General features: G+C 34.7%; 2 protein-coding genes across 13 annotated transcripts; both read left to right on the top strand.

Annotated features, from left to right (window-relative positions):
• Window positions 1-1219: 1219 nt before the first annotated feature.
• On the top strand, window positions 1220-3124 carry LOC107914849 (cytochrome P450 71A1). The gene is made up of 2 exons (XM_016843900.2): window positions 1220-2166; window positions 2270-3124. The coding sequence occupies exons 1-2, from the start codon at window positions 1255-1257 to the stop codon at window positions 2882-2884; spliced, it is 1527 nt and encodes a 508-aa protein (XP_016699389.2). The 5' UTR covers window positions 1220-1254; the 3' UTR covers window positions 2885-3124.
• Window positions 3125-5018: 1894 nt separating this feature from the next.
• On the top strand, window positions 5019-9812 carry LOC107914818 (diphosphomevalonate decarboxylase MVD1, peroxisomal). 12 transcript variants are annotated; one of them, XM_041102312.1, is made up of 11 exons: window positions 5025-5331; window positions 5678-5734; window positions 6740-6873; window positions 7064-7136; window positions 7262-7312; window positions 7925-7979; window positions 8214-8277; window positions 8365-8428; window positions 8555-8635; window positions 9234-9311; window positions 9484-9812. In XM_041102312.1, the coding sequence occupies exons 6-11, from the start codon at window positions 7967-7969 to the stop codon at window positions 9610-9612; spliced, it is 429 nt and encodes a 142-aa protein (XP_040958246.1). In that variant the 5' UTR covers window positions 5025-5331; window positions 5678-5734; window positions 6740-6873; window positions 7064-7136; window positions 7262-7312; window positions 7925-7966; the 3' UTR covers window positions 9613-9812. The 12 variants fall into 12 exon arrangements, 11 of the variants coding, with proteins under 11 accessions (XP_040958248.1, XP_040958246.1, XP_040958247.1 ...); XM_041102313.1 differs by having other exon boundaries at window positions 5025-5340; window positions 7922-7979; XM_041102305.1 differs by having other exon boundaries at window positions 5678-5752; window positions 9484-9785.
• The last annotated feature ends 15366 nt before the right edge of the window (window positions 9813-25178 follow it).

Here is a 25178-nt window from a genome sequence, read left to right as displayed (position 1 = left end):
TATATGAGAACCCACTTAAAAGGTTATTGAATGGCTAAGCTTGAAATCTTAGCTTGTGCCCCCTCGCACGCTAGGTTTGGAAGTGCACCTGCATGACGTGAGCAACGTGAAATGATCGGACTGGCCGGGGCTGTAGATATTTTAGCCCAACACGTATTTTATTTTTCTCAGCATATATTATATAGAATCTGTATTAAAAGGAAAAATATCTCAATTTGATTTTATTCCAATCAGAATTATTTTCAATTTCATTTGATTTTATTCAAATTGGTTTAAAGGCTTCTTTAATGGAAAGATTTGTATCTTTATTCATGGAAATTTCCAAAATTTCTCCATATTGAATGCTTATAAAAGCTTTAAAGAATTCTGCAAAATTTTACACACACAGAGAAATAACAAATTTTCACTTTAAATTTTTTTTTCTTTTTCGTCTCCACATTTTCCAACGTTTCGGTGATAGAAAAAGACATCGTTTGTTCGTTGATCACTATAGAGGTGCTATTGCTTCAATCATCGTATTGTTGTATCCTGGGAGACATTCAACCAATGTTTCCCCAAGTATTGTAGGAGGGGCCGAATCTGTCTCAAGGAATTTGTGTACAACAGACATCAACATCTAGTAAAACTCGTTTCTTCTTTTTTTGATTTTTGATTTTTGATTTTTGATTTTTGATTTTTGATTTTTGATTTTTGTTATGTTAGGTATTGGTTTTTCATATCCAATAATTTAAATGTAAATTATTAAATTTATTTTATTATATATAAATATTTATTTATTTATATTTATATATTTTTATTCGCTAACGTATTTTGTCCAACTGACATGTCAGTGCCATGTTATGTTATAGTATGGTTTAGCTTATTATTGAAGGAATAAAATATTTTTGAAAAGTATTATTTATAAAAAATGTTTCGATGATATTTTCAAAAAATATTTTAGGAATAGAAAATGTTTATTGTAAAATGAAATATATATATATTTAAGTGATATTTAAATTGTAAACTTGGTTTTAAATTCATCACGGAACTAAAAAGCAATTTTGCATTTTGAAGTAAGTTCAAATATCAATTTAAAAATTTAATTTGGTTTGAAATCCTTTATACCTATTGCTTAAAAACCAGTTTTGAATCTCAATACGAAGGAAAACCTAAATATCTCTAGGCCACTAGTACTAACTGGATAATGTTTGCACGGAGATCAACTACTATAAATTGACGTTTTTAGACTGTTGATATTTGCAAATAGAACTAGCAATGGATATAGTTATAGTGAAAGCAAAATTAGTTGAGCAAACATGGTCAATTCCCTTGCTTCTTCCGCTTCTCGTCTTGTTCCTCAACTTATTCCTTAACTTCATCAAGCGTAGCAAGCTCAAATTGCCCCCATCGCCACCCAAACTCCCCATAATTGGCAACTTGCACCAAATAGGCACACTCCCTCATCGTTCTTTCCGAACTTTGTCCACCAAATATGGCCCTCTAATGTTGTTACACATTGGCCATACTCCAACTCTCGTAGTTTCATCAGCTCAACTGGCTGAAGAAATGGTGAGAAACCATGACATTGTTTTCTCAAACAGGCCTATAACCACAGCTGTAAAAATCTTGCTTTATGGGTGCAAGGACTTTGGGTTTGCACCATATAGTGAGTACTGGAGACAAGCTAGGAAAATTTGTGTTCTTCATCTTCTAAGCCTGAAAAGAGTGCAATCATTTCAGTTTGTGAGAGAAGAAGAAGTTTTAACACTGATTAATAACATACGTGGTAGATGTCTCGATGCTAGTCCAATTAATATGACTGAGATGTTGCTTGGCACCTCTCACAATTTAATTTCTAGGTGTGTGATTGGGCTGAAGGGTGATGAAGAAGGTGGCAGTGGAGCTCGATTCGGGGAGGTAACCAGAAGATTTATGCATCAGATTTCGGAATTTAATGTTGGGGACATGTTTCCTTCATTTGGATGGCTGGATGTTCTTTCTGGGTTTATTGGTCGACTGAAAGAGACGGCTAAAGAAATGGATGAGTTTCTTGATAAGGTGATTGAAAAGCATAAGGCTTTGAAATCCTACGATGAAAAAGACTTTGTGCAAATTCTCCTTCAGCTTCAAAGCGATGGCATGCTCGGCGCTGAGCTCACTAGGGACCACTTCAAAGCTATTTTGGCGGTCTTCTTTCTACTTTTTCATCTTTTAATATTTTATATTAGAATTGATGACCATAACATAATCATACACGTAACTTGACTTTTGGTGTATATGGATATTACAGGACATGTTCGTGGCAGGAACCGAAAGTGTGGCAACAGCAACAGAATGGACAATGGCTGAACTGATGAGGCATCCGAATATTATGAAGAAAGCCCAAGACGAAGTTCGAAAGGTGGTAGGAAAGAAACCCAAGATAGATGCAGAAGACATCCATCGCATGGACTACTTGAAATGCATTATCAAAGAAACATTGAGATTACATCCACCGGCTCCTCTCATGTCTCCTCGACAAACATCGACGAGTGTGAAATTGGAAGATTACCATATCCCTCCGAAAACAACAGTGTTTGTGAATGTGTGGGCAATCCAAAGGGATCCCGGGTTATGGGAAATGCCTGATGTATTTTATCCTGAGAGATTTGAGAATGTGGAATTCGATTATAAAGATCCCAAGAGCTTCCAATTCATCCCCTTTGGAATAGGAAGGAGGACTTGCCCCGGAGTGTCCTTCGGCCTTATTGCTGTTGAATATGTAATTGCTAACCTTCTCTATTGGTTTGACTGGAAGTTGCCTCCTCATATCTCTGCTCAGAACTTGGACATCACTGAAGCTTTCGGGTTAGGCGTTTGCATGAAGTTCCCTCTTTGTCTCCTGGCAATGCCTTATCGTCCTTAGTCCACCTAGTTAACATTTCCAATTCAAGTCCATTTCGCTCTCACCTAAAGCCATTTACTATGCTATGAAATAATAAAGGAAAAGAATATTAGAGTTATTTAAGGGTACTAGATCGAGCACATAATCTGCTCTACTTGCACCACATTGTTTTATGATTGAATTTAACTGTGTTTGTTTCCATGTGATAAATAATTTTGCATATCTTCCCTTTCCATTTCAAAATTACATTTATCATCCTCCTATAAATGTTTCATTTTCATCTACGCTATATTGATGATGAACTAAGAATTTAATTTTGATCATTTTACCATTAAATGCTCACTTTCAACTTTATTGACAGAAATAGGCCGATTTTTTCATTATTTACCGGAAATGGCCGATTTTAGCAAAACGCTTCCATAAAAGAGCATTTTTGGGGGAAATTTCTGCAAAACGCACTACACCAAAACAAGCTTTTAGCGGCATTTTTAGTGGCGTTTGGGTAAAAAACGCCACTAAAAATCGAGCATTAGCGGCGCTTTACATAAAACGCCGCTAAAGATCGACCTTTCGGGGCTTTAGCGGCGTTTTTATAAAAGCGCCGCTAATGCTCTGGTCTTTAGCGGCGTTTTTGGAGAAGCGCCGCTAATGCTTAGGCTTTAGTGGCGTTTCTGGGAAGCGCCGCTAATGCTCAAGTCTTTAGCGGCGTTTTTGGAAAAGCGCCGCTAATTCTCCGGTCTTTAGCGGCATTTCTAAAAAAGCGCCGCAAAAACATTTTATTTGTCTAATTACTATTTAATTTGTTTATTTATATTAATTAAAATTATATTTATTTTTAATTGAATATTTGTTAAAAAATGAATAAATTTGAAATAATGACACTTAGAAATAATTTGAAATAAAAAAATAGAAAAATATTTGTTAAAAATGAAAAAATTAAAATACTATTATTTTAAATTAATTTTAAAGTTTTTTGGGTACATTACTGAGTGTTTTTTATTTACATATTAAATAATTTCTTATATAATCGTAAAAGATATAGTATTAATTTTAAAAAATTGAATTAATTATCACTATAGTTTAAGGTTTTTGGTTTAGGGTATATGATTTAGAGTTTAAGGTTTAGGAGTTACTATTTTAAGGTTTATGGATTATGAGTTTAGGGGTTATGGTTTATAGTTTATGGTTTAAGATTTAGGGTTTAAATGTTGCGGTTTATGGTTTAAGGTTATAGATTAAGGGTTGAGGTTTAAGGTTTAGGGGTTGAGGATTAAGAGTTAGGGGTTTAGGATTTAGGGTTTAGATTAATTAGTTTTTTAATTTATATATTAAATAATTTCTTATATAATTGTAAAAGAGATAATATTAAATTGATATATTAAAATTATTATTATAGTTTAAATTATTTATAAATAATTTATATATTAAATAATTTAATATATTAAAATAATGATTATAGTGTTCTTGGTACATGATTGATTTTTTTTAATTTATATAATTGTAAAAGAGATAGTATTAATTTTAAAATATTGAATTAATTATGATTATAGTTTAGGGTATATGGTGTAGGGTTTAAAGTTTAAGAGTTATTATTTTAAGGTTTATGGATTATGGGTTTAAGAATTACGGTTTATGGTTTATTGTTTAAGGGTTGGGATTTAAAGTTTAGGGGTTAGGGGTTTAGGGTTTTAGAGTTATATTTTATGATTTATGGTTTAGGGGATAGGAGTTTAGGGTTTAGATTAATTAGTATTTTTTAATTTATATATTAAATAATTTCTTATAGAATTGTGAAAGAGATAATATTAATTTTAATTTATTAAAATTATGATTATAGTTTAAATTATTTAAGAGATAATCGATAAACTTTATATATATTAAATGGCTTAGGATTTAAGGTTTATTTGAGATTTGTTAAATGATGGAATTTTATACAATCGATTAATGCTTTTATATTTAAAAATTTTTAATCTAAACCATTTGATATATTTAAATATTAGATTTAAAAAAAATAAATAAATAAATAAAATCACTTAACTAATAATTTTTAACAAATAAAATAAAAAAATTTTAACAAAACAAAACAACATCGTTTTTTTTTCAAAAAATAAGTAATAATGGCGTTTTTATAAAAAATGCCACAAAATTCATTTTACTTTGAAAGAATTCGCGCTGATATTTTCCCAAATTTCCCCCCTAAAACCCCTAATTTTATCATTCTTCTTCTTTCCTCTAGTACACGCGGCTTTGCACACGTCGAACACCGTGAAACATCGACGGAGACGGTCCGCCATTAAATCCATGTTTGGCAAACGTCGAGCTTCGATAATTTTCAAATCAAGGTCGCCATGCAAAAATACAACAGGATCCGAAGCATCTTCCCCCATAGAATCAAATCGAGAAATAAAGCAAAATTATTCAAAGATGGTCAATGAGAAAAATGAAGATGATAAATAGCAATGTAAAAGGTAGGCAAGGTAGGTTACAGCAGCTTGAAAATAAAATTGTTTTTGTTTTTAGTAATTAATTAGTGTTCATATTGGTGTTGGCAATAACCGGAGAACAACAAAGTCACTGCCGTGTAGGGACGTTGTTTTCGAAACATCAGAATCCTAGTTTGTTTTCTCCGACTAAAGCCAACGTCCATAACCGAAGGCTGTAATAGGGAGCGAAATTCCAGAAGTTTACGGTTTTGTTTCTTTTTGGCTAATGTGGTTCTGTTTATCATTATTTGCCTTTGCCGGCTACTCTCTCAATTCTTCTTTATCATTCTTGTTTTGGGTTTTCATTTTTTTGAACTATTTTTTTTTGCAGCGATTGGGTTTAATGTAGAGGCTCTACAATACAACAACATCAAGTTTCAAGTTTCAAGTACGGGAGCCATGAGTAGTTAGTTCTCTATTTCCTTACTTGGAGATTGTAGTTCTTAGAGGAAAGAAAGATTGAAAAAGCTGTTTGATATTTGTTCAATTTTGACAATTTTGATAAACTGGTTTTCTTATGTTGTTAGATTAGGCTCTGGCTGTTCAAGAACCTAGTTGGGTATGAGAGTATCTTTTACGGAACACTTGTGCAGTACAATCTTGTTTGAATTGACACTTAGGCTTCTTTTGATTGTTAGTTTGCTACTTGCTTTATGCTTTCTAAAATGAACAAAGAACGTGATACGATACTTGTTAATGAAGAATCCTGCTTAAGACATCATAGTGCGTGTGAATTATAGTGTTTATAGTGATTAACACTTTTCTGCTCCACTGTTTTATCAGCATGCTGATCGGTTCAGTATCTGCACATCTGCTTGTTTACTTTGCCTGGTACAATTGTCAGCAGTGTTGAGTGGTTTTTAGTTTCTTCATATAGAGAGTTAGCAATATTAGATGAAAAAATAACTTAATCACAACATAAAATATGACACGACATTGAACAATAACATGAATATGACTCAATTACAAAATTCATAGTAATATAAAATACCTTAAACAAGATTACGACACAGATATAAAAATTTTCGGGTCTATATATATAGAAAATTTTGCTTCAATTTGGGTCCGCGAAGAAATGAAATATATGCTTGAAGTAGAGGTCGTGAAGTACATATATTCCTGTAACTTGCTTCAATTTAATGGAGAAGGAATTCAATATATCTAGTATTATGTTTCCTTTGATTTTGTATTTATCTAGTATTATGTTTTCTCCCCTAACTACTGTAAAATTTCTTATTTTGTTTGGTTCATGTACCTTTTGCTTTCGGTCAATTAATTCAACAATTCCATACTACTAGTTCTCTGTTGTAATTTACTTATTTTTTAAAATTCTTTCAAATTGTATATATTGGGTTTTCTGGAGTTGATTATTTGTTGTCCTACAAACTTATAGGTATGAATATAGATGGGCTGATGATGTGCAAATCAAGAAGCCTATCGAAGTTTCTGCTCCAAAGTACGTTGAATATCTAATGGACTGGATCGAATCACAGCTTGATTATGAATCCATATTTCCTCAAAAGCTTGGTAATATCTTTCACTAGTCATGTGCTTAATCATCTTTGAATTCTCTATGGTGAAGTCTTGACATACTGTCACTAGAGAAAGGTAGTTGTTTGTCTATGTACAATGATGATACTGATGAATACTTCTTTTTTCCTACTTGTATCATGCTCAATACTTTTCTATATTAAATTGCATCTTCCAAATTTGCTAGGCGCACTGTTTCCTCCCAATTTCAAGGAGGTGGTGAAGACAATATTCAAAAAACTACCTGAGTTGAGCCTCAGGTTAATTTGTTTGTTGTTTTTGGTTTATTTTGCATCTGAAACATGCTTTCTAGGATATGCAAGAATGGTTAGTTGAGTAGGAAGTTGTTAAGGTCAAATGAGGCTGTTGTTTTTACCATGTGCAGGAATTTAAGTGTCTATATTCTGTATTCAAAGTCTGCAGTTTACATGAGCCAGTTGAGTGCAATTCTTTTTCATTTTTTACAAGTTTTTCTGACCAACAATTTATTTGTTACATATATGTTTTATTTTATTTTAATCGTTAGTTGTATGTCACTAATACTTAATTGTTATAATTTTTGACAACTAATGTTTTTTTTTTAACAACTAGAATAGCATAAATGTTAATAATATAAATTTCTTATTCCTTAATGCCATCCCGATATTTGTTCATTACCCAACCCACTCTTCCTTGCCATTACCTCTTCATTCCTTACATTTCTTATATTAAGTTTGATACATCAACCAAATTTATTTATTTTTAAAATATTAAATTTATATGTACGGGAGGGTTAGATTTGGACTCTAACCTAGTCTATTTTATATGTGATGTAATTTACATTAAATTAAATTAAATATATAATATTATAATGCAAAATTAATATATAATATTATAATATTATAAATTTAGGATTTGGTTTTTACTAGCTTATGAGTTATAATTAATTTTTATTCATATCTATTATATTATTGATATTTAAATATCTTTTTCTTTAATTATGAAATTTTTAAACTTACTAAATATGAGATTCGTATTGATAGCTTAGAATATTTGTCTTGTAAAGCAGTGCTTCGTGTGACAACAAACATCGCTCGGGAAGGTCTCGTTAATGGTTCCTAACGGTGAGTTTTATATCGACCATATATCAGTTTGTAGCTTTCCGTGTTTAAGAAATAAATTCAATTAGTTACAGATTATATGTTGTTCTTTGAATCTGCTCAATGAAGTTAATATAAACCATGCTAAGCAGTGGAATACATTCAGCTAGCCTTGTGCAGACCCTTTAACCTTCTTTTTCTTTTTTACTTTGTTGTTTAATACAGTTTATAGGACTAATGGTTTTGGGTTTGATGCAGTTTTTGCACTTGCAAAGCTTATGAATGTCAGTGAAGATGAGAGTCAACTTTTTGCTATAGCTAGGTATGGCCTTTTTTACTTATAGAGATGCAAGAATTTTAGTTGTAATTCAGTTGATGATTTATTGATTTTTTTAAAAATATTTTCTAGGCAAGGTTTAGGTAGTGCTTGTTGGAGTTTGTTTGGTGGATTCGTTAAGTGGATTATGGGAAAAGTAAGTTCTTTCTGTGTGTGTTGAACGGTTCATTTCTGCATGTATTTAACAGTTCATCTTTCATCAGGAAGGGTAGAACCTTTGAGTAACCAATTCTTATATTTTCTTCTTTTTTAATACCTCTAGGAGGATGATGGAAGTGATAGTCTTGCAGTTCAACTAGTAAATGAAAAACACTGGGAAGATCTCTTCATTATTATTGCTGTGGTGAGTATTTTCTCCAATCCTCATGTTTTACATTTTTCCAATGATAGGTTTATGGTTGCTACTCTGCAGGGAGATAATTTTTTCCCCACAAGAACATGAATATGAGGATGAACTTGCTTGTTTATCTTGATTACAGAGTATAGAACCCACTTGCCTATGCTTATTTATCTTGTGCCCATTAATATGAGATTTTCTTTCTGATGAAAACGAAATCAAAGACTTTTAATTTGTAAATACCAGAGATTCTCTGCCATTTTACCTTGATATAAAATTCCTCCTGTGATACGTTTTTAAGTCTGGGAAATCTGTAATCCTACTGATTTGCTTTACAGAGCTATTTTAAATATATTATCGTCGGAGAATGTGAAGATTTTGACATATTTCAATTACAAGATGGTAGGTAAACCACTATTTTGGTCTCATATGGAACATTTAAGGTTAGAGCATCAGTTTCTATTTTTCTCGTAATCTCGATTGAGCAGATATTTTATATGAGCACCTGTTTCTTAACTTTGCCATGGCTGTACTGGTGTTCACTTGAGTTCATGTTTGGAGGAAATTTTTGACAGTCTATTACATATGTTGTGCATGGTTGCAGAGCAAGGAGTGTTTAGAGAAAGTTAAACAATATCTTTTCTTGCTCAACCACGAGAATCTCACTTGCTTTTGCTTGCGGGTAAAGCTTTTACTTCCTTTCCAACTGAACATAACTTGCAATAAATGTTGTGAGTTAGTCATCTTTACTGCCGTATATGGATAACTCCAATATAGTGCAGAATATAAGTATAGATGTCAATGGTTGTTTTAGTGGCTTTTCTTTAAGTAAAAGCTAAGAGAATGACTTGCAGGAGAGATGCAGAGGGATAGAGCTGCAGAGCTTTTGGGTTTGCGTGCAGGCAATTTTCGGCCACGGCACTCAAGCAAACTCGGAAATGAGTTTCGGGTGTTCACAAACTATGACCCTGGGGAGAGATTAGGAAGTTATTCCAAAACGCACAATACAGATGGAAGAAGCCATACAAGTTTCTCATATGTATTATTTATTTTAGTTTTGATTCTAAATTTTTATTTTTACTTTAATATTTACGACAACTTGAGTTTTAACTTTTGGATTTTAATTATGTTATTAAATAATATTTTTTATTTATCCTTAAAAGTATATTTAAAGTTCAAATTTAGAAAATAAAAACATAATATAATATTTATCATAAAAATAAATATAATTTGATTAAAATATTTTTTTAAAGGTTATGTTTTTAGTGGCGTTTTTGTTAGAAGCGTCGCTAAAGGTTTGATCTATAGCAGCGTTTGTGGAAAAAATCTTTAGCGGCTTTTGTGGAAAAAGCGCTGCTAAAGGTCTTGGTCTTTAGCGGCGATTGTGGAAAAGTACCGTTAAAGGTCTTGATCTTTAGCGGCGTTTTTTTCTAAAAACGCAGCTAAAGTTAGCGACACTGTCATTAGTGGCGTTTTTTGCGACACTTCTCAAAGCGCCGTTAAAGGCCTAAAAAAGCGTCGCTAAAAACCTATTTTGGTGTAGTGACGCTCCCCCAAGAGCATGGACGCATTTTCATTATTTGCTGAAATTTCCCCTAAAAACGCTCCTACATGGACGCGTTTTGCTAAAATCAACCTTCCGGTAAATAATGAAAAGATTGGCCCATTTCCGTAAATAAAATTAGAAATGGGCATTTAATGGTAAAATGGTCAATAATTTATTTTGATAGAGTAAAAAATATTTGAGATAATTAAAAAAACTCCTACATGGGTCATTTAAATTTTAAAAAAAAACCCTTAATGTTAATTAAAAAAGGTTGAATTAATAAACAGCAAAATACAAAACTTTCTCGCGTCTCCTCGTAATTTTGATATTGTTGAATCTTTATTCAAACTTCTCATGTTCTTTTTTATACTTTATAGTTTTAATTTAGTTTTGATTGTTGAGTTTTTACTTCAGCTTATGCCACAAAGTTTCTCTTTTTTTGCCTTTTTCTAATTTTTTTTACTTTTCTTTTGTTAACTTTAAGGTTTAATTTAATTTTTTTAATTTTATTTTATTCCACATAAAATCTTATGTGTCACTTAGTTGTGAAATCAGTAAAAATACTTTATTGATATAACATTCAAAATTTAAAGATATAATTAGAATAATTTAAATTTTTGGGACTACCTAAGAATGTAAATCATAATTTGGGGATGTTTGTTGTAATTTACTCTTCTTAGTATTGTAACAGCCCAATTTTGCTCGGGCCCAGTAATAAAACAACAAAAATAAAATATATAATGATAGTCCATTTACAAGTCCCGAAAGCTCAAAAAATTTACAAACCCAAATACAATGAGAGGCATAGTGGCCCAGAAACCTAAACTCTTTCAAAAAAAATTAAAACCCTAGTTCTCCTCTACGCCGCGCTCCACGTCAGCGTGCTCGCCGCCTGAGGCCTAACACGTCCTTGCTGCCATTGCACCAAAATGGCAAAGGTGTGCTTCCCACCGTCGCCGTTGACCATGCACTGCCACCTGCAAAATAGAAGGAAAAATGACAGAAACAATAGCAAAAACAGTAGATGACAGAAACAATAAAAGAAAAAAGAAAAATTTGTATAATCGGCTATAAAAGCCAGATTTGAAATGTATTTTTGGACACACAGACAGAAATAAAAAATAAAAAAAACAACAACAAGATTAAAGAAAAGGTAGTTTTTATTTTTTTTTATTTTGTGAAAATAGAAATAAAATAAAGTTTGCTCACCTGCGCCGCCTTGCTCTTTGCCATGTGAGGCCGAGGCCACTGTCTTTAATGAAAGATAGTATTGTCGGATGAGAGAAACAGAAAGGTTTCTTAAAAGTTTTTAGGGTTTTGACATGTTATTTCAAATTGGGTTAAAAAAAAGGGGTTAAAAGGGTTTGAAAAAAGGCTTTTTTTTTAAAAAAAAGAAAGGCTGAAAAGGGCATTATTTTCTCTCTCCAGCCACCAGAGGCAATGCCCGCCGTCGCAGATGACCGGCGGCCCAGTGGGCGGACTTAGGGGGCTTTTAGAGAAAAAAAGGAAGAAGTTTTCTTTTAAAACAACTTACAAATGATTTTTTTTTTCTGATTTTTCACTTTTACAGGCCTCGAAAATAGTGTCGTTTTGGGATTGGCCTCAAACACCCAAAACCACGTATTTTTTAAGGCAGGGGATATTTGTGGCTTTAGTCCTTCCGCCTTTTGAGTTATTTTAATTTGGTCCTAATTTCACTATTCTTTCTTTTTAGAAATTATACCATTCAATTTGGATTCATTTTCAATTTGGTTCTCAGGCCACTGACCCCTCGGGGAATGACGCGTGTATTTTTGGATTAATTTCTTCGGAGCCCTCGAAATTTTGCAGCGCATTTTAATTTAGTCATTTATGTTCCTTTTTTTAATTTAGAAAGTAGATTTCAATAGACTTTCAATTTAGTCATTATTTTCCCTTTTCCTTTATTTATTTTGCGATTTATAATCTAATTTTTGCTTAAATTTCAATTTAATCCCTAATTTGGTTAATTTTGTCATTTTATTTACTATGCCATTTATTTTAGCATTTAAATTTATGTTATTTACTTTTCCTCTCATTTATACATTTTTATTTTTATTTCACCTTTATCATTATTCTATTTATTATGATATGATTAGTGTTATTATTATAAATTGATATTCTCGTTACTATTATAGTTGCATTATTATCGTCATTTATCAACATGTTCTTTTATTTATTTTATTTTATTTTATTTTATCTTTTTATTTATTACCCTAATATCTTCCTTCCATTTTTACCTACATGCCTATTTCATTTTATTTTGCTATTATCATCTTACGTGTTATATTACAACATACTCATCCGTTTTTTTGTGTTAAAAAATACATTTCGTTTTAAAAAAGGGTTATCTTTGTTTTATATAACGTATGAAATACTTAAAACCGAGGCAATGTTCATTATTTTTTGAATTCGAGGAGTCGTGCTCCTAACTTACGGAGTATGACATCTTCTTAAAACCAAAGCAATTGAATATCCTACTTAAAATAATAAAAAGCAAGATTTAGATAATAATCAAATGGCGATTATTCTTGTTGTTAAGGATTCGAGACATTGTGCCCTAACTTACGAGGCACGATCTTTTCTTCTCGATTAATTTGAAATAAAGCCTTTTTCCATAAAATTTAATTTAGTTGGCAGTATCTTAATAAAATAACATAATACAAAAAGGGACTGTGTTTTAAATTCTCTTCAAATTTTCAATTCTCAACACCAAGACATCAAGTAATCAATTAGGTACCAATTTTTGGCGTATTGAGGGTGTTAACCCTTCCTCGTGCATAACCTACTCTCGAACCCATTTTTTGGATTTTGTAGACCGAAACACATTATTTTAGTAAATCAAACCTTTTATTAAAATAATCAAATTACAAGGTGATCCAATCACACTTCATAAAAATGATTGGTGGCGACTCCATTTCCGTTTTAAAATAAAATTCAATTTCCAAAAATGTTTCAAGACCTTCGCGACTCCATTGGGGACAAAACAAGAGAGTCAAGCCTCGAGTTGATTACTTAATTTTTTTGTCTTTTTGTCGAAAATTGATAATTTGTTTATATTTACGATCCTTCATTGCATTTCATCATTCATGTTTCATCTTTAATGTCTTGAGTTACATAGCGATCTAGTACGTCTATTTTATTGGTTCGAGAGTTTTTCTTTATATGTTTTCACATATATTGCATTGCATAATCGTTTCATTTTGCCTTTCTTAAGTAGGAGTGAGAAGCTATTCCTTCGTGAGGTCTTCACCTCCGTATAGCCATAGGGAAATGTATTCCTCTGAACCGAACTCGATCTATATGAGCCTATAATGGGTGAGAAGTGAGGAATCTGCTAGTTCAGGTACCTTTACTTTAGAACCGAACCGCATATAATGAGCCCTAAGAACTTACCTAGGTAGAACCATATCAAACCTCTAGTGGTCAATTGAATAGATGTTATAATTATTATTTCTTGCTTTGTATTCTAGCTTTGTCAGAAATGTACTGACTTGTTTCGTTTTGTTTCGGTTGTGGAAGCATTGCATTTTCATCATGGAAAAGGGTGTTGATTCGCGTTCAGTTGCTAAATAGAGAGCTTGTCATAGAAAAAGAATTTCTTGATAAAGTGGAAGACAGTGCAGTCATACGAATATGGTTCGAGAAGACACAACAAGATAAGGGCGACAGCTTGACGGAGGGATATATGTTAGAATTATGGGATTTCACTTGTATCGATGTGGCTCAGAATAATCTTCAAGAGTTAAAAGAAATATGGGACCAATGGGATGACAAAACCAAGAGGTTATTCTACCGTGAGTATGGTGATTTGCGGTATTTATTCGATGTCAAAGTAGATAAGCACTTATTTCCAAGCTCTTGCCAAACATAGGAATCTCGCCTACAGCTGCTTAACTTTTAGGAAGTTAGATTTGATGCCCACCATAGAAGAGTAAACAACTCTGCTCTGTTTCCCGAGGATCCAAGCTAACAAAGCTTATTCTAGAGTCGCCAACATACTGGCTTTCTTAAAAAGACTAATGAGCATAACTGAGATAAGCGAGCAATGGGTTGCGAGTCAGATTAAACAAAAGGGAGATAATAATTGCATCCCTTAGAAAAGTTTGCGGGATTTGATCTTGGCATATCCAGATACAAAGAAAAGAGTCAACATATTCGCCTTGAGTATTTACAGGTTGGTCATATTTCTCAAAGCACTAGGGCACATAGATGAGGCAACTTCAGATGTATTTGATCGACTTGACAAAAGGGTCTCACCCATCCCGACAATTTTGGCTGGAACTTTTAGATCTTTTAATGCATATCGGAGAGCGGGGTGAAGAAAGATTTATCTGGTGTGTGTAACTATTATTACCATGGTTCCATAGCCACTTTTAGAAGGTAGAAAATGTCTCTTATCAAGTATTCACCGAGAACTACTCTCCGTTGAAAGAATTTAAGGCTACCTCAAGGCGATACAACATTTCAGAAGAAAAATGGATGGCAATTCTCCAGAGTCTCCAAGACGAAGATGTCGAATGGAGGGCCCCTTGGAGGATCCTTGATAAGATTTTGTATCGATGTGGAGACTTCGACTGGGTCCATCTGCTCAAAATATGGAGAGCTGTTTGATATGCCCCTCTACTTGTATTAAGGTAATATAGGTCATGGTAGTTTATATCGACAACGCAAGGGTTAGCTCAATGTGAGTTTGCGTACAAGGGTGATAATTACAAAAAGAATGTTCAAGAAATATCAAATGCTTGGAACCAAACTCACAAAATGAAAAGATTTACCGCAAATCCCGTGACGACCCTGAATATGATTTGTGGTGGAGTAAAAAAGTTAATGAAAATGTCTCTTAATCCAGCCAATAAAGTACGTGACAGATAGAAGAACACTTGCAAGTGATCATGTTTGAGTTAGAGTTGGGGAAAAAATAGAACAGTTGGAAGAGGAAAATATGCAGCTAGGATTAGACGTTTACGTTTAGAAGTTAGAAGCCGAGAAAATGAGAAAAGAAAAGAACAAGGCTGAGGAAGACTTGGACAGTCTAAAAACAGATTATAAGAAACTGCGTTTGTCGATGAGGATTGCCGGGTTGGGTAAAACATCGAAACAATGACGACAAGAAATCAAAGAAGAAAAAATTAGAGCTGATCAGTGGGAAAAGAAATTCCAAGATGCTCGAGTTCGAGAAAATGCTTTAGAAAGGGATTTGTTAGAAAGCTGAAATGAAAATGTTGGATTAAGAGCCCAGGTAGAATAATTAGAAAGGTCACTGCACCAATATCGTAGTCACAACTCTGTGATTGAGTTGAAAGCAAGCCTGACTAAGATTGAATTGTTGAAAGGAATGATAGAAGAGCTGGAGGTCGCACTGTAAAATTGTGAACTTCAAGTTGAGCTTTTGAAAAAAAAATAATGAACATTAGAAAGAGAAACTTTAACGCTCTCAAGATTAGATTCGGGATAGAGATCACATCATAGGCGAAGCTTTGACTCAAGTACTAGAAGTAGCCGATCATTTACAGACCCTAGCAGTTCAAGCTGACATGCCGAGCTTGAGATACGAGCCAGATTTAGATTGAGGCCAAGAATTAGCTTGGTTCCTTAGGAAAGTCAAAGCTTTGAGTGTTAGGGCAAGGTCGTATATGTAAAATATATCTGTTTTATGTAAAGAGATTCGTTTTCTAGTAAAGTTGTTCTATTAGAATTGAATCAGAATCAATGCCTCCTTTTGCATTCATTTTTCATTCATCAGTATTACATTTCATCACATGCATTAAATTCCATTAAAAGACCCTAATTAATCGAAATTATGATAGTTACCCTGGAAACCAACAAGAATTTGCCAACTGAATATTGTTACGGTACACGCGAAAAAACCAAAGCCATTGGTTAAAGATTAGAAATGTCAGAACAAATTCAGAAAGACATGCAAGATCAGTTGCAAGTGTAGTTGCAGGAACAATTAGCTAAGGTACAGCAAGACATGAGGGATCAAATACAGGAATCCCAACGAAGTGTGATAAACTAGTTGACCCAATTACTGGCCGGAGGGACTGAAAAAGGGAAAAGTACTGTGATTAACTCTGGGGATGATAATGAAGACCCTACATACCCTAAGGTTTTACCCCAGTGAATGTCCAAGCACAACCAGATACATATCCACGAAGGGCACCCGTTACCATAAGACCTTAACAATATCATGCCGACATTTCAGCACCAATGAATTACCCAATAGGTTCAGGTTACAATCCCGGGGATAATCCAACCAACCCAGTTGTTCCTGATTTGGACAACATGGTGAAAACGAATACAGTAAGAGTAGAATTGCCAAAATAGCTAGAAGATCAGTGCAAATGGTTAGAGGAGAAATTCAGAGCTATGGTGAGTGTTGACTACCTTTGTGGGGTTAATGCTAACGAGTTGAGCTTAGTCCCAAATCTAGTGCTCCCACCAAAATTAAAAACTCCAGAATTTAAAAAATACAATGGGACTAGTTGCTTTGAAGCCCATATTACAATGTTCTATCAAAAAATGACGGGATACGTTAATAACAACCAATTGTTAATCCATTGCTTCCAGGATAATTCGATCGGGTCAACTGCAAAATGGTACAATCAGCTAAGCCGTACCAAAATCAACTCATGGAAAGACTTGGCACAGGTTTTTATGAAACAATATAGTTATGTGACCGACATGACACCCGATAGAATTACGCTGTAAAACATGGAGAAGAACTAAAGAGAAAGCTTTAGGCAATACTTGCAACGCAAGTCCAACCACCTCTTCTAGAGAAAGAGACAACAATACTTTTTATAAACACTCTGAAAGCCCTCCTCACCAGAGAAATGATTGAAATACAGTAAGGAGTGGGAAAATAGACGAGGGAAAAACGCTAAAAGTTCAGCCCCGTGAAAGAAAGAAAGAAAATGAAGTGAACACTGTGAATGTTTATAATAAAAGTGATTCAAAATCGGTCGCTGTAGGCCAACCAAAGACCATAAAAACTAGCCATCAAGGCCCTTCGAGGCAAGAATCTAACTCAAGGCAAAACATGGAAAAACTCTAATTCACACCCATCCCGATGACATATAAGGTGTTATATCAGAATTTGTTCGATACGTATGTGGTATCCTCATTTTACTAAAAACCCATGCAACCTACGTTTTAAAAATGGTATGATGCAAATGCTCAATGCTCAATGCGAGTACCACGTAAGAATAATGCGACACTTAATTGAGAACTGCAATACATTCAAAAAGTTGATTGAGAGGTTCATCAAGATGGGGATTGTAAAGTTCAATGATCCCTCGGGACCTAATGTGGTAGGAAATTTGATACCTAGTCATTCAGACCAATGGGCAAATGCGATAATTGAGAGTAGAGGAAAGATGACCAAAATCGATGTTGCGGAGGTGAAATCTTTACTAAAATGGGTCTGGCAAAAAATGATAGACGTGGGATTAATCATTCAAGATTTAGAGGAGATACGTAGAAGGGTGATGAGCTCCTGTGAGTTCCATATTAAAGAAGGTTATGAGGTCTAGGAGTGCATTGAATTCAGAGCTTTGGTGCAAATGCTAATGGATAACAAGGAGTTGAAATTCTTTGAAGATATCAAAGGCTCAAAAGGACGAGATGTTTGCACCTCAGAGGAAGGATCAATGGAGAACGTCTACAATGTCAACGACTCGGTGGTGATTATTTCACGACCAAGAAATAATGAAGCAAGAACACAACCTACGTCAAGAGTCATAATTTAGAAACCCGTGACGTTTCCCGACAAGGATAGCAAAAGGTTTCCATTGAATTATGATTGCAACGTGATGATCCTAGGAGAGGAGAAATCAGTTAGCACTTCAGAAGAGGGCCAAGATATTGGTTTCTTCACGCGCAGTGTGAGGCACTATGACCTTGCAAGTGTGAGAACTGAGCCCATTAAGGAAAAAACCCTTGCAGTTGAGCGCAAGAAAGAAAAAATGGCTAAACGTGAATCACTTGCTAATGAGCCAGTAACTGAGAATGAGGCTAAAGAATTCTTGAAGTTCTTGAAGCATAGCTAGTATAGTGTTGTAGAATAGCTACACAAACAACCAACTCGCATATCAGTACTAGCTTTGCTCTTGAGTTTAGAGAAACATCGTAGCGCATTCATGAAGGTGTTAAATGTAACTTAAGCACTGATGATATCTCTGTAAATAAGCTGGACCATTTGGTTAACAATCTGAGTGCCAACAATTTCATTTTCTTCAATGATGATGAAATACCTTCAAGGGGCATGGGATCCACGAAGGCTCTACATATCACTACCCACTAGAAATGATATACATTACCAAGAGTGTTAATTGACAATGGATTTGCGTTAAACGTTTTGTCTTTATCCACACTAAATAGGTTGCCAGTGGATAGCTCTCATATGAAGACGTGCTAAAATATAGTGAGAGCATTTGATGGTACGAAAAGGAGGGTGTTGGAAAAGATTGAAATATCTCTCTTAATTAGTTCGAACACATATGAGGTAGACTTTTTGGTGATGGATATCAAACCCTCTTATAATTGCTTGTTGGGTAGGCCTTGGATTCATTCGGTTGAGGAAGTACTATCGCCAATACACTAAAAACTGAAGTTGGTAATGGAGGGTCGAATGGTAACAATAAATGCTGAAGAGAATATCATTGCATCCGTAACTAGTGACGCACCATACATAGGAGCGGATGAAGAGGTAATAGAATGTTCCTTTCGATCACTAGAATTTGTTAATGTAACTTTTATTATCGCAGGAAACAAGATCTCAGTGCCAAAAATATCCAAAACCACGAGGATCGGGTTACTATTGACGGATGGAAAAAGAGCCTTACCTGGAAGAGGACTTAGAAAATACCTTCAAGGAAGAGTCGAGGCACCAATGCTGATGGACAAACAAGATCGCTTTGGCTAAGGATACAAGTCAGATGCGAGACAAAAGAAGGAGTTGGAAAAGAAGCAAGAAAGAAGAAGAGAGCGACTAAGTGGGGAAATGGTCAAGTATGAATCGATAACCTTTCCCCATATATCTAAAATGTTCGTGCCAGGAGAAACCATTTATCCTAAACGAAATATGTCAAAAAAAGAAAGCCTAGAAGGAATGTTGGGAAACTTGAGCATCAATGTCATATCTGAAGAAGGAATTGGGGGAAACCTATCAAACATTCGTCCTTATATCCCCGGAAGTGTTCTAAATAATTGGACTGCGGAAGAGATCCCTGTAATTTTTAGAACTAATTTAGAGTAATGTTCAAAACACACTTATTGCTTTAAGCTTAGGAGCAATAAGAATCCTTTTGTGAAAAAGACATATGTCCAATATCTTTATTTCAATAAAATGTATATTTGTGTCTCATTTCGGCAAATATAATTTTATTTTTTCCGTTTCATTCATATTCAGACCACACAGATAATTATTCTTAGATTCATTTGTTCTTTGGGTCTTCCTTTATTCCTATAACAGGTCTCTGGATATCAGTGATACGAGTGACTCTACTGTTGACTCAGAATCTCCTTTTGAACAGGATATGTGTCTAAAGGAACCTCAGGACTTTGAAAATGATTGAGATTGTAACCTATCTCTTGATTTGTTAAGGATGGTAGAACAAGATGAGAAACAAATCCTACCTTACAAAGTGTCAGTAGAAATTGTGAGTTTGGGAGATAAACAAGAAAAGAAAGAGGTGAAGATCGGAGCTTACATCACTGCAGAAACAAGGTGAGACCTTATTGAGTTACTCTAAGAATTTAAAGATTTCTTCGCATGGTCGTATCAAGACATGCTAGGTCTAATTACCGATATCGTGGTACATTGACTTCTCATAAAGGAAGAATGAAGCCGATTCAAAAAAAACTCTGAAAGATGAGTCCCGACATCCTATTAAAGATAAAAGAAGAGGTCAAAAACAATTTGACATTGGTTTCCTACTAGTGGTTAAATAATTGGAGTGGGTAGCCAATATAGTCCTCGTCCCTAAGAAAGATGAAAAAGTACGACTGTGTGTAGACTACAGGGATTTAAACAAAGCTAGCCCGAAAGATAATTTCCCATTGCCACACATCGACACCTAGTGGACAACACGACAGGTTATTCAATATTCTCCTTCATGGATGGCTTTTCCGGATACATCCAAATAAAGATGCATCCTAAAGATATGGAAAAAACCACATTCGTAACCATGTCTAGAACATTTTTCTATAAATTTAAGTCATTCGGACTGAAAAATGCAAGAGCGACGTATTAAAGAGCCATGTCACCCTTTTTCATGAAATGATGCACAAGGAAATCGAGGTTTATGTCAATGATATGATCGTAAAATCCCAAATAGAAAAGGAGCATATACAAGTCCTGAGGAAATTATTCTTAAGGTTGAGAAAATTCCAGCTAAATCTCAATCCAGCAAAATGTACCTTTGGGGATAGGTCGGGAACATTGCTAGGAAATGTAGTCAACAAAAAGGGGGTCGAGATCGACCCGGATAAAGTTAGGGCTATACAGGAGTTGCCTCTGCCACGCACTTAAAAAGAGGTTTGGGGTTTCTTAGGGGGATTAAATTACATCACCCAGTTCATTTCACAACTAACTGAGAAATGCGACCCCATATTTCGTCTCCTTTAGAAACACAATCCACATGTATGGGATGAGGAATGCTAGAAAACTTTTGACAAGGTCAAACATTACCTGTCCAATGCCTTAGTATCGATGCCACCTAGTCTAGATAAGTCACTGATACTATACTTGACAATATTTAGGAATTCTATGGGATGCATGCTTGGCTAACACGATGAGTTGGGGAGAAAAGAAAGAGCGATATATTACCTCAGTAAGAAGTTTACTAAATGCGAGATAAAATACTAGTCAATTGAAAAGTTGTGTTACGCCTTAATCTGGACAACCAAGAGACTGAGATAGTACATGTTATACCATACAACTTGGCTAATATAAAAAATGGACCCTCTAAAGTACATGATGGAGTCGACTGCTTTGAATAGAAGAATGGCTCGATGGTAGATTATGCTTTTCGAATTTGATATAATCCATGTGAACTAGAAAGCAATAAAAGGGGGTGCAATAATAGAGTTTCTAACTAGTATAGCTATAGAAGATTACGAGCCTTTGAATTTCAATTTCCCAAATGAAGATCTAATGTCTGTTATGACTACTGAAGAAGGTGCTTAAGAAGAAAATCCCTGGAAACTAAATTTTGATAGGGCCTTAAACGTTATGGGTAACAGAATTGGGGTAGTCCTAGTATCCCCAGGTGGAGATCATTATCCTTTCACTAGTAAACTTGACTTTGATTACACAAATAACATGGTAGAATACGAAGCATGCAGCACGAGTATCCGTGCAACCATAGAACGCAAGATCAAAGTACTGGAGGTATATGGGGATTCTGCACTAGTGATCTATCAACTCAAAGGAGAATGGAAGACGAGAGACCCTAAGTTAACCAATTATCGAGGGTTGGTCCTTGAATTAATTAAGGAGTTTGATGACATCACCTTCTTCTACCTCCCGTGAGATGAAAATCAGATGGCTGACACCCTGACTACTTTAGCTTCCATGGTAAAAGTGAACAGACAAGAGGATGTAAAAAATATCCAGATGAGTATTTATGAGGCTCCGACCCATTGTTACAACATCGAGGAAGAAGAAAAGGATGATCATCCTTGGTACCAAGATATACTGTGATATGTAAAGAACCGTAAATACCTGGAGCAGGCAACTGAGAATGATAAAAGGAAGCTAAAGAGACTGGCAAATGACTATGTCTTAGATGGAGAGATCTATATAAAAGAAGAAAGAATCAAATGCTACTAAGATGTGTGGACGCCGTTGAGACCAAGAAAATCTTAGAAGAAGCCAATGAGGGTGTCTGCAGAACACATGCTAATGGTTTTTACAATGGCCAGGTAAATCATGAGATTTGAGTATTATTGGTCCACCATGGAAGGGGATTATATCAGTTATGCTAAGAGATATCATAAGTGCAAAATTTATGGAGACAAAACTCATGTGCCTCCATCACCTATTCATGTTATGACTTTTCCATGGCCTTTCTCTATGTGGGGCATGGATGTCATTAGGCTGATCTCGCCAAAAGCTTCCAATGGGCATTGATTCATCTTTGTGGTCATCGACTACTTTACCAAGTAGGTGGAAGTCGCTTCTTACACCAATGTTACGAAGTTAGCAGACAGTAAATTCTTGAAGAAAGAGATCGTATGTTGGTATGGAATGCCAGAAAGGATCATATCTAACAATGCATTGAATTTGAACAATAGCACGATATCGGAAGTCTGCAGTCAATTCATGATCAAACACCACAACTTGTCACCATATCACCCAAAAATGAACGGTGCAGTTGAGGTAGCCAATAAAAACATTAAGAAGATCGTGGGAAACATAACAAAGGCTTATAAAGACTGGCACGAGAAGTTACCATTTTCCCTTTATGCTTATCGAACGTCTGTCAAAACCTCCACCGGGGCAACACCTTTCTCATTAGTATATGGAATGGAGACAGTTTTTCCTATTGAAGTCGAGATCCCTTCTCTCCAAGTTTTATCATAATTGAAGTTAGATGAAGTAAAATGGATCCAATCTCAATATAATCAGTTGAGCTTGATTGAAGAGAAGAGTTGAAAGCTATCCGTCATGGTCAGATGTACCAAAAATGAATGATGCAAGCTTATGATAAAAAGGTTCACCCTAGAGAATTCCATGAGGGAAACCTAGTATAGAATAAGATCATACCCATACAAAAGAACTTCAGAGGGAAATAGATGCCAAATTGGGAAGGACCTTATGTGGTAAAGAAATCATTTTCTTGGGTAACGTTGATTTTGACTGAAATGGATGGCAATAACCTGCCTAATCCTTTGAATTCAGATTCAGTCAAGAAATATTTCATCTAAAAATGAAAAAGAAAAGGGGGGAAGAGGACAAGGCGAAAACCCGTAAAGGGCGCATTGAGACCAAAGGGCTTTTGAGTTGAAAACCAAGAAAGGGTAGCTAAAATTTAGCGAAGATTGAATATATGGTAGTCGTATCTACTCATAAGGAGAAACGTTACATATTGGGGCATCAATAAAGCACTCTAGATCTCCTAAACACATATCAGGCTCAAAATGGTCCTCAAGAAGTTTGTGTAGAAAAGCTCATGCTGCGATATTTGGGGCACCTATTTCCATCTTACTCATTTTGTATTTTAGCAACGTTTGCTATTTTGAGTAATCTATTCATTTTGAGCTTTCCTCCCAATAAATTTCAATCTTGTCCATTGTTACAACCTTTTTCAAGCTTTTTTACATTGAAATAATGATTAATGGACTAATAATATTTAAGTGAAAGGATTTCTGTATATTACTCTGAAAGGCTTCTAAATAGTACAAGGACCTGAACTAGGACCACTAGTTAGAACTAACCAAATCTAAGGGTTGGAAATATTTGGGAACGAATAGTCTAAATTATGATTACTTCTTCGGGTTTCCTGTCAAATATACCAAATCTGAACAAGAAAGCATGGTAACACATCAGTGATAGAACCTTAACGAACAATGAGCAATGTCAACCTAAGCACTGAAAAGGGGATCATTCTCGAAAATGACATTATGTATTCATGCAAATATCATTCATATACATCTAGTTATGAGCATTTAATTTATTCTGATTATAACATCCTAATTGTTTGGCATAAATATAGACCTATGAAATGAATTCTACAGGTCATGTTCCCTAAAGAATAGTGTAACAGATCAGTGAAACCACAATTTCTATACCCTTGAAGTTACAATGGGTTGGATTGAATATAGCAAATCTTGTCTCCTTAAAAATGCAGTAGAGAAAGATGAAGCTACAAATCCCATATCCCTGAAATTGTAGTGGATCGAATTAAAGTTGCAAATCTTATCTCCCTGAAGTTGTAGTGGAGCAGATTAAAGCTACAAATCTAATCTCTCTGAAGTTGCAGTGGAGCAGATTGAAGGTACAAATCTTATCTCTCTGAAGTTACAGTGGAGCAAATTGAAGCGAAAAATCCTATACCTCTGAAATTGTAGTGGGTCAGATTAAATCCACCACATCGAGTCTTATTTCCCTAAAGTTGTAGTGGAATAGATTAAAGTAACAAGTTACAAATCTTATCTCCCTGAAGTTATAGTGGAACAGATTGAAGCTACAAGTCTTATCTCACTGAAGTTGTAGTAGAGTAGATTGAAACTACATTTCCTATACCCCTAAGTTGCAGTGGGTTAGAATACAGTTACTTGGGAAAAAGAAGCACCAAAGAAATTGAGATTTGGGAAAACCAGACAAAATTGGTCCTTCCTAAAGCCTTTACTCCATCCTATTACATGACAACGAGCAAAGAGGGGCAGCTGTAAAAGCCCAATTTTGCCCGAGCCTAGTAATAAAACAACAAAAATGGAATATATAATGGCAGTCCATTTACAATGCCCGAAAGCCCAAAAATTTACAAACCTAAATACAAAGAGAGACCTAGTGGCCCAGAAACCTAAACTCTTTCAGAAAAATTAAAACCCTAGCTCTCCTCTACGCCGCGCCCCACGTCAGCGTGCTCGCCACCTGAGGCTTGACGCGCCCCTGCCGCCATTACACCAAAATGGAAAAGGTGCGCTTCCCACCGTTGCTGTTGACCGAATACACCTGCAAAATAGAAAGAAAAAGGATAGAAACAGTAGCAAAAACAATAGATGGTAGAAACAATAAAACAAAAAAGAAAGTACATATAATCGGCTATAAAAGCTAGATTTGAAATGTATTTTTAGACACACAGAGAGAAATAAAAAAGAAAAAAACAACAACAAGATTAAAAAAGGTAGTTTTTATTTATATTAATTTGCGAAAATAGAAATAAAATAAAGTTTGCTCACCTGTGCCGCCTTGCTCTTAGCCGTACGAGGCCAAGGCCACTGTCTCCGGTAAAAGACAGTATTGTTGGATGA

Source organism: Gossypium hirsutum, chromosome D10 (assembly GCF_007990345.1).
Source record: "Gossypium hirsutum isolate 1008001.06 chromosome D10, Gossypium_hirsutum_v2.1, whole genome shotgun sequence".
NCBI lineage: Eukaryota > Viridiplantae > Streptophyta > Magnoliopsida > Malvales > Malvaceae > Gossypium > Gossypium hirsutum.
This window is presented reverse-complemented; position numbering and strand designations above follow the sequence as displayed.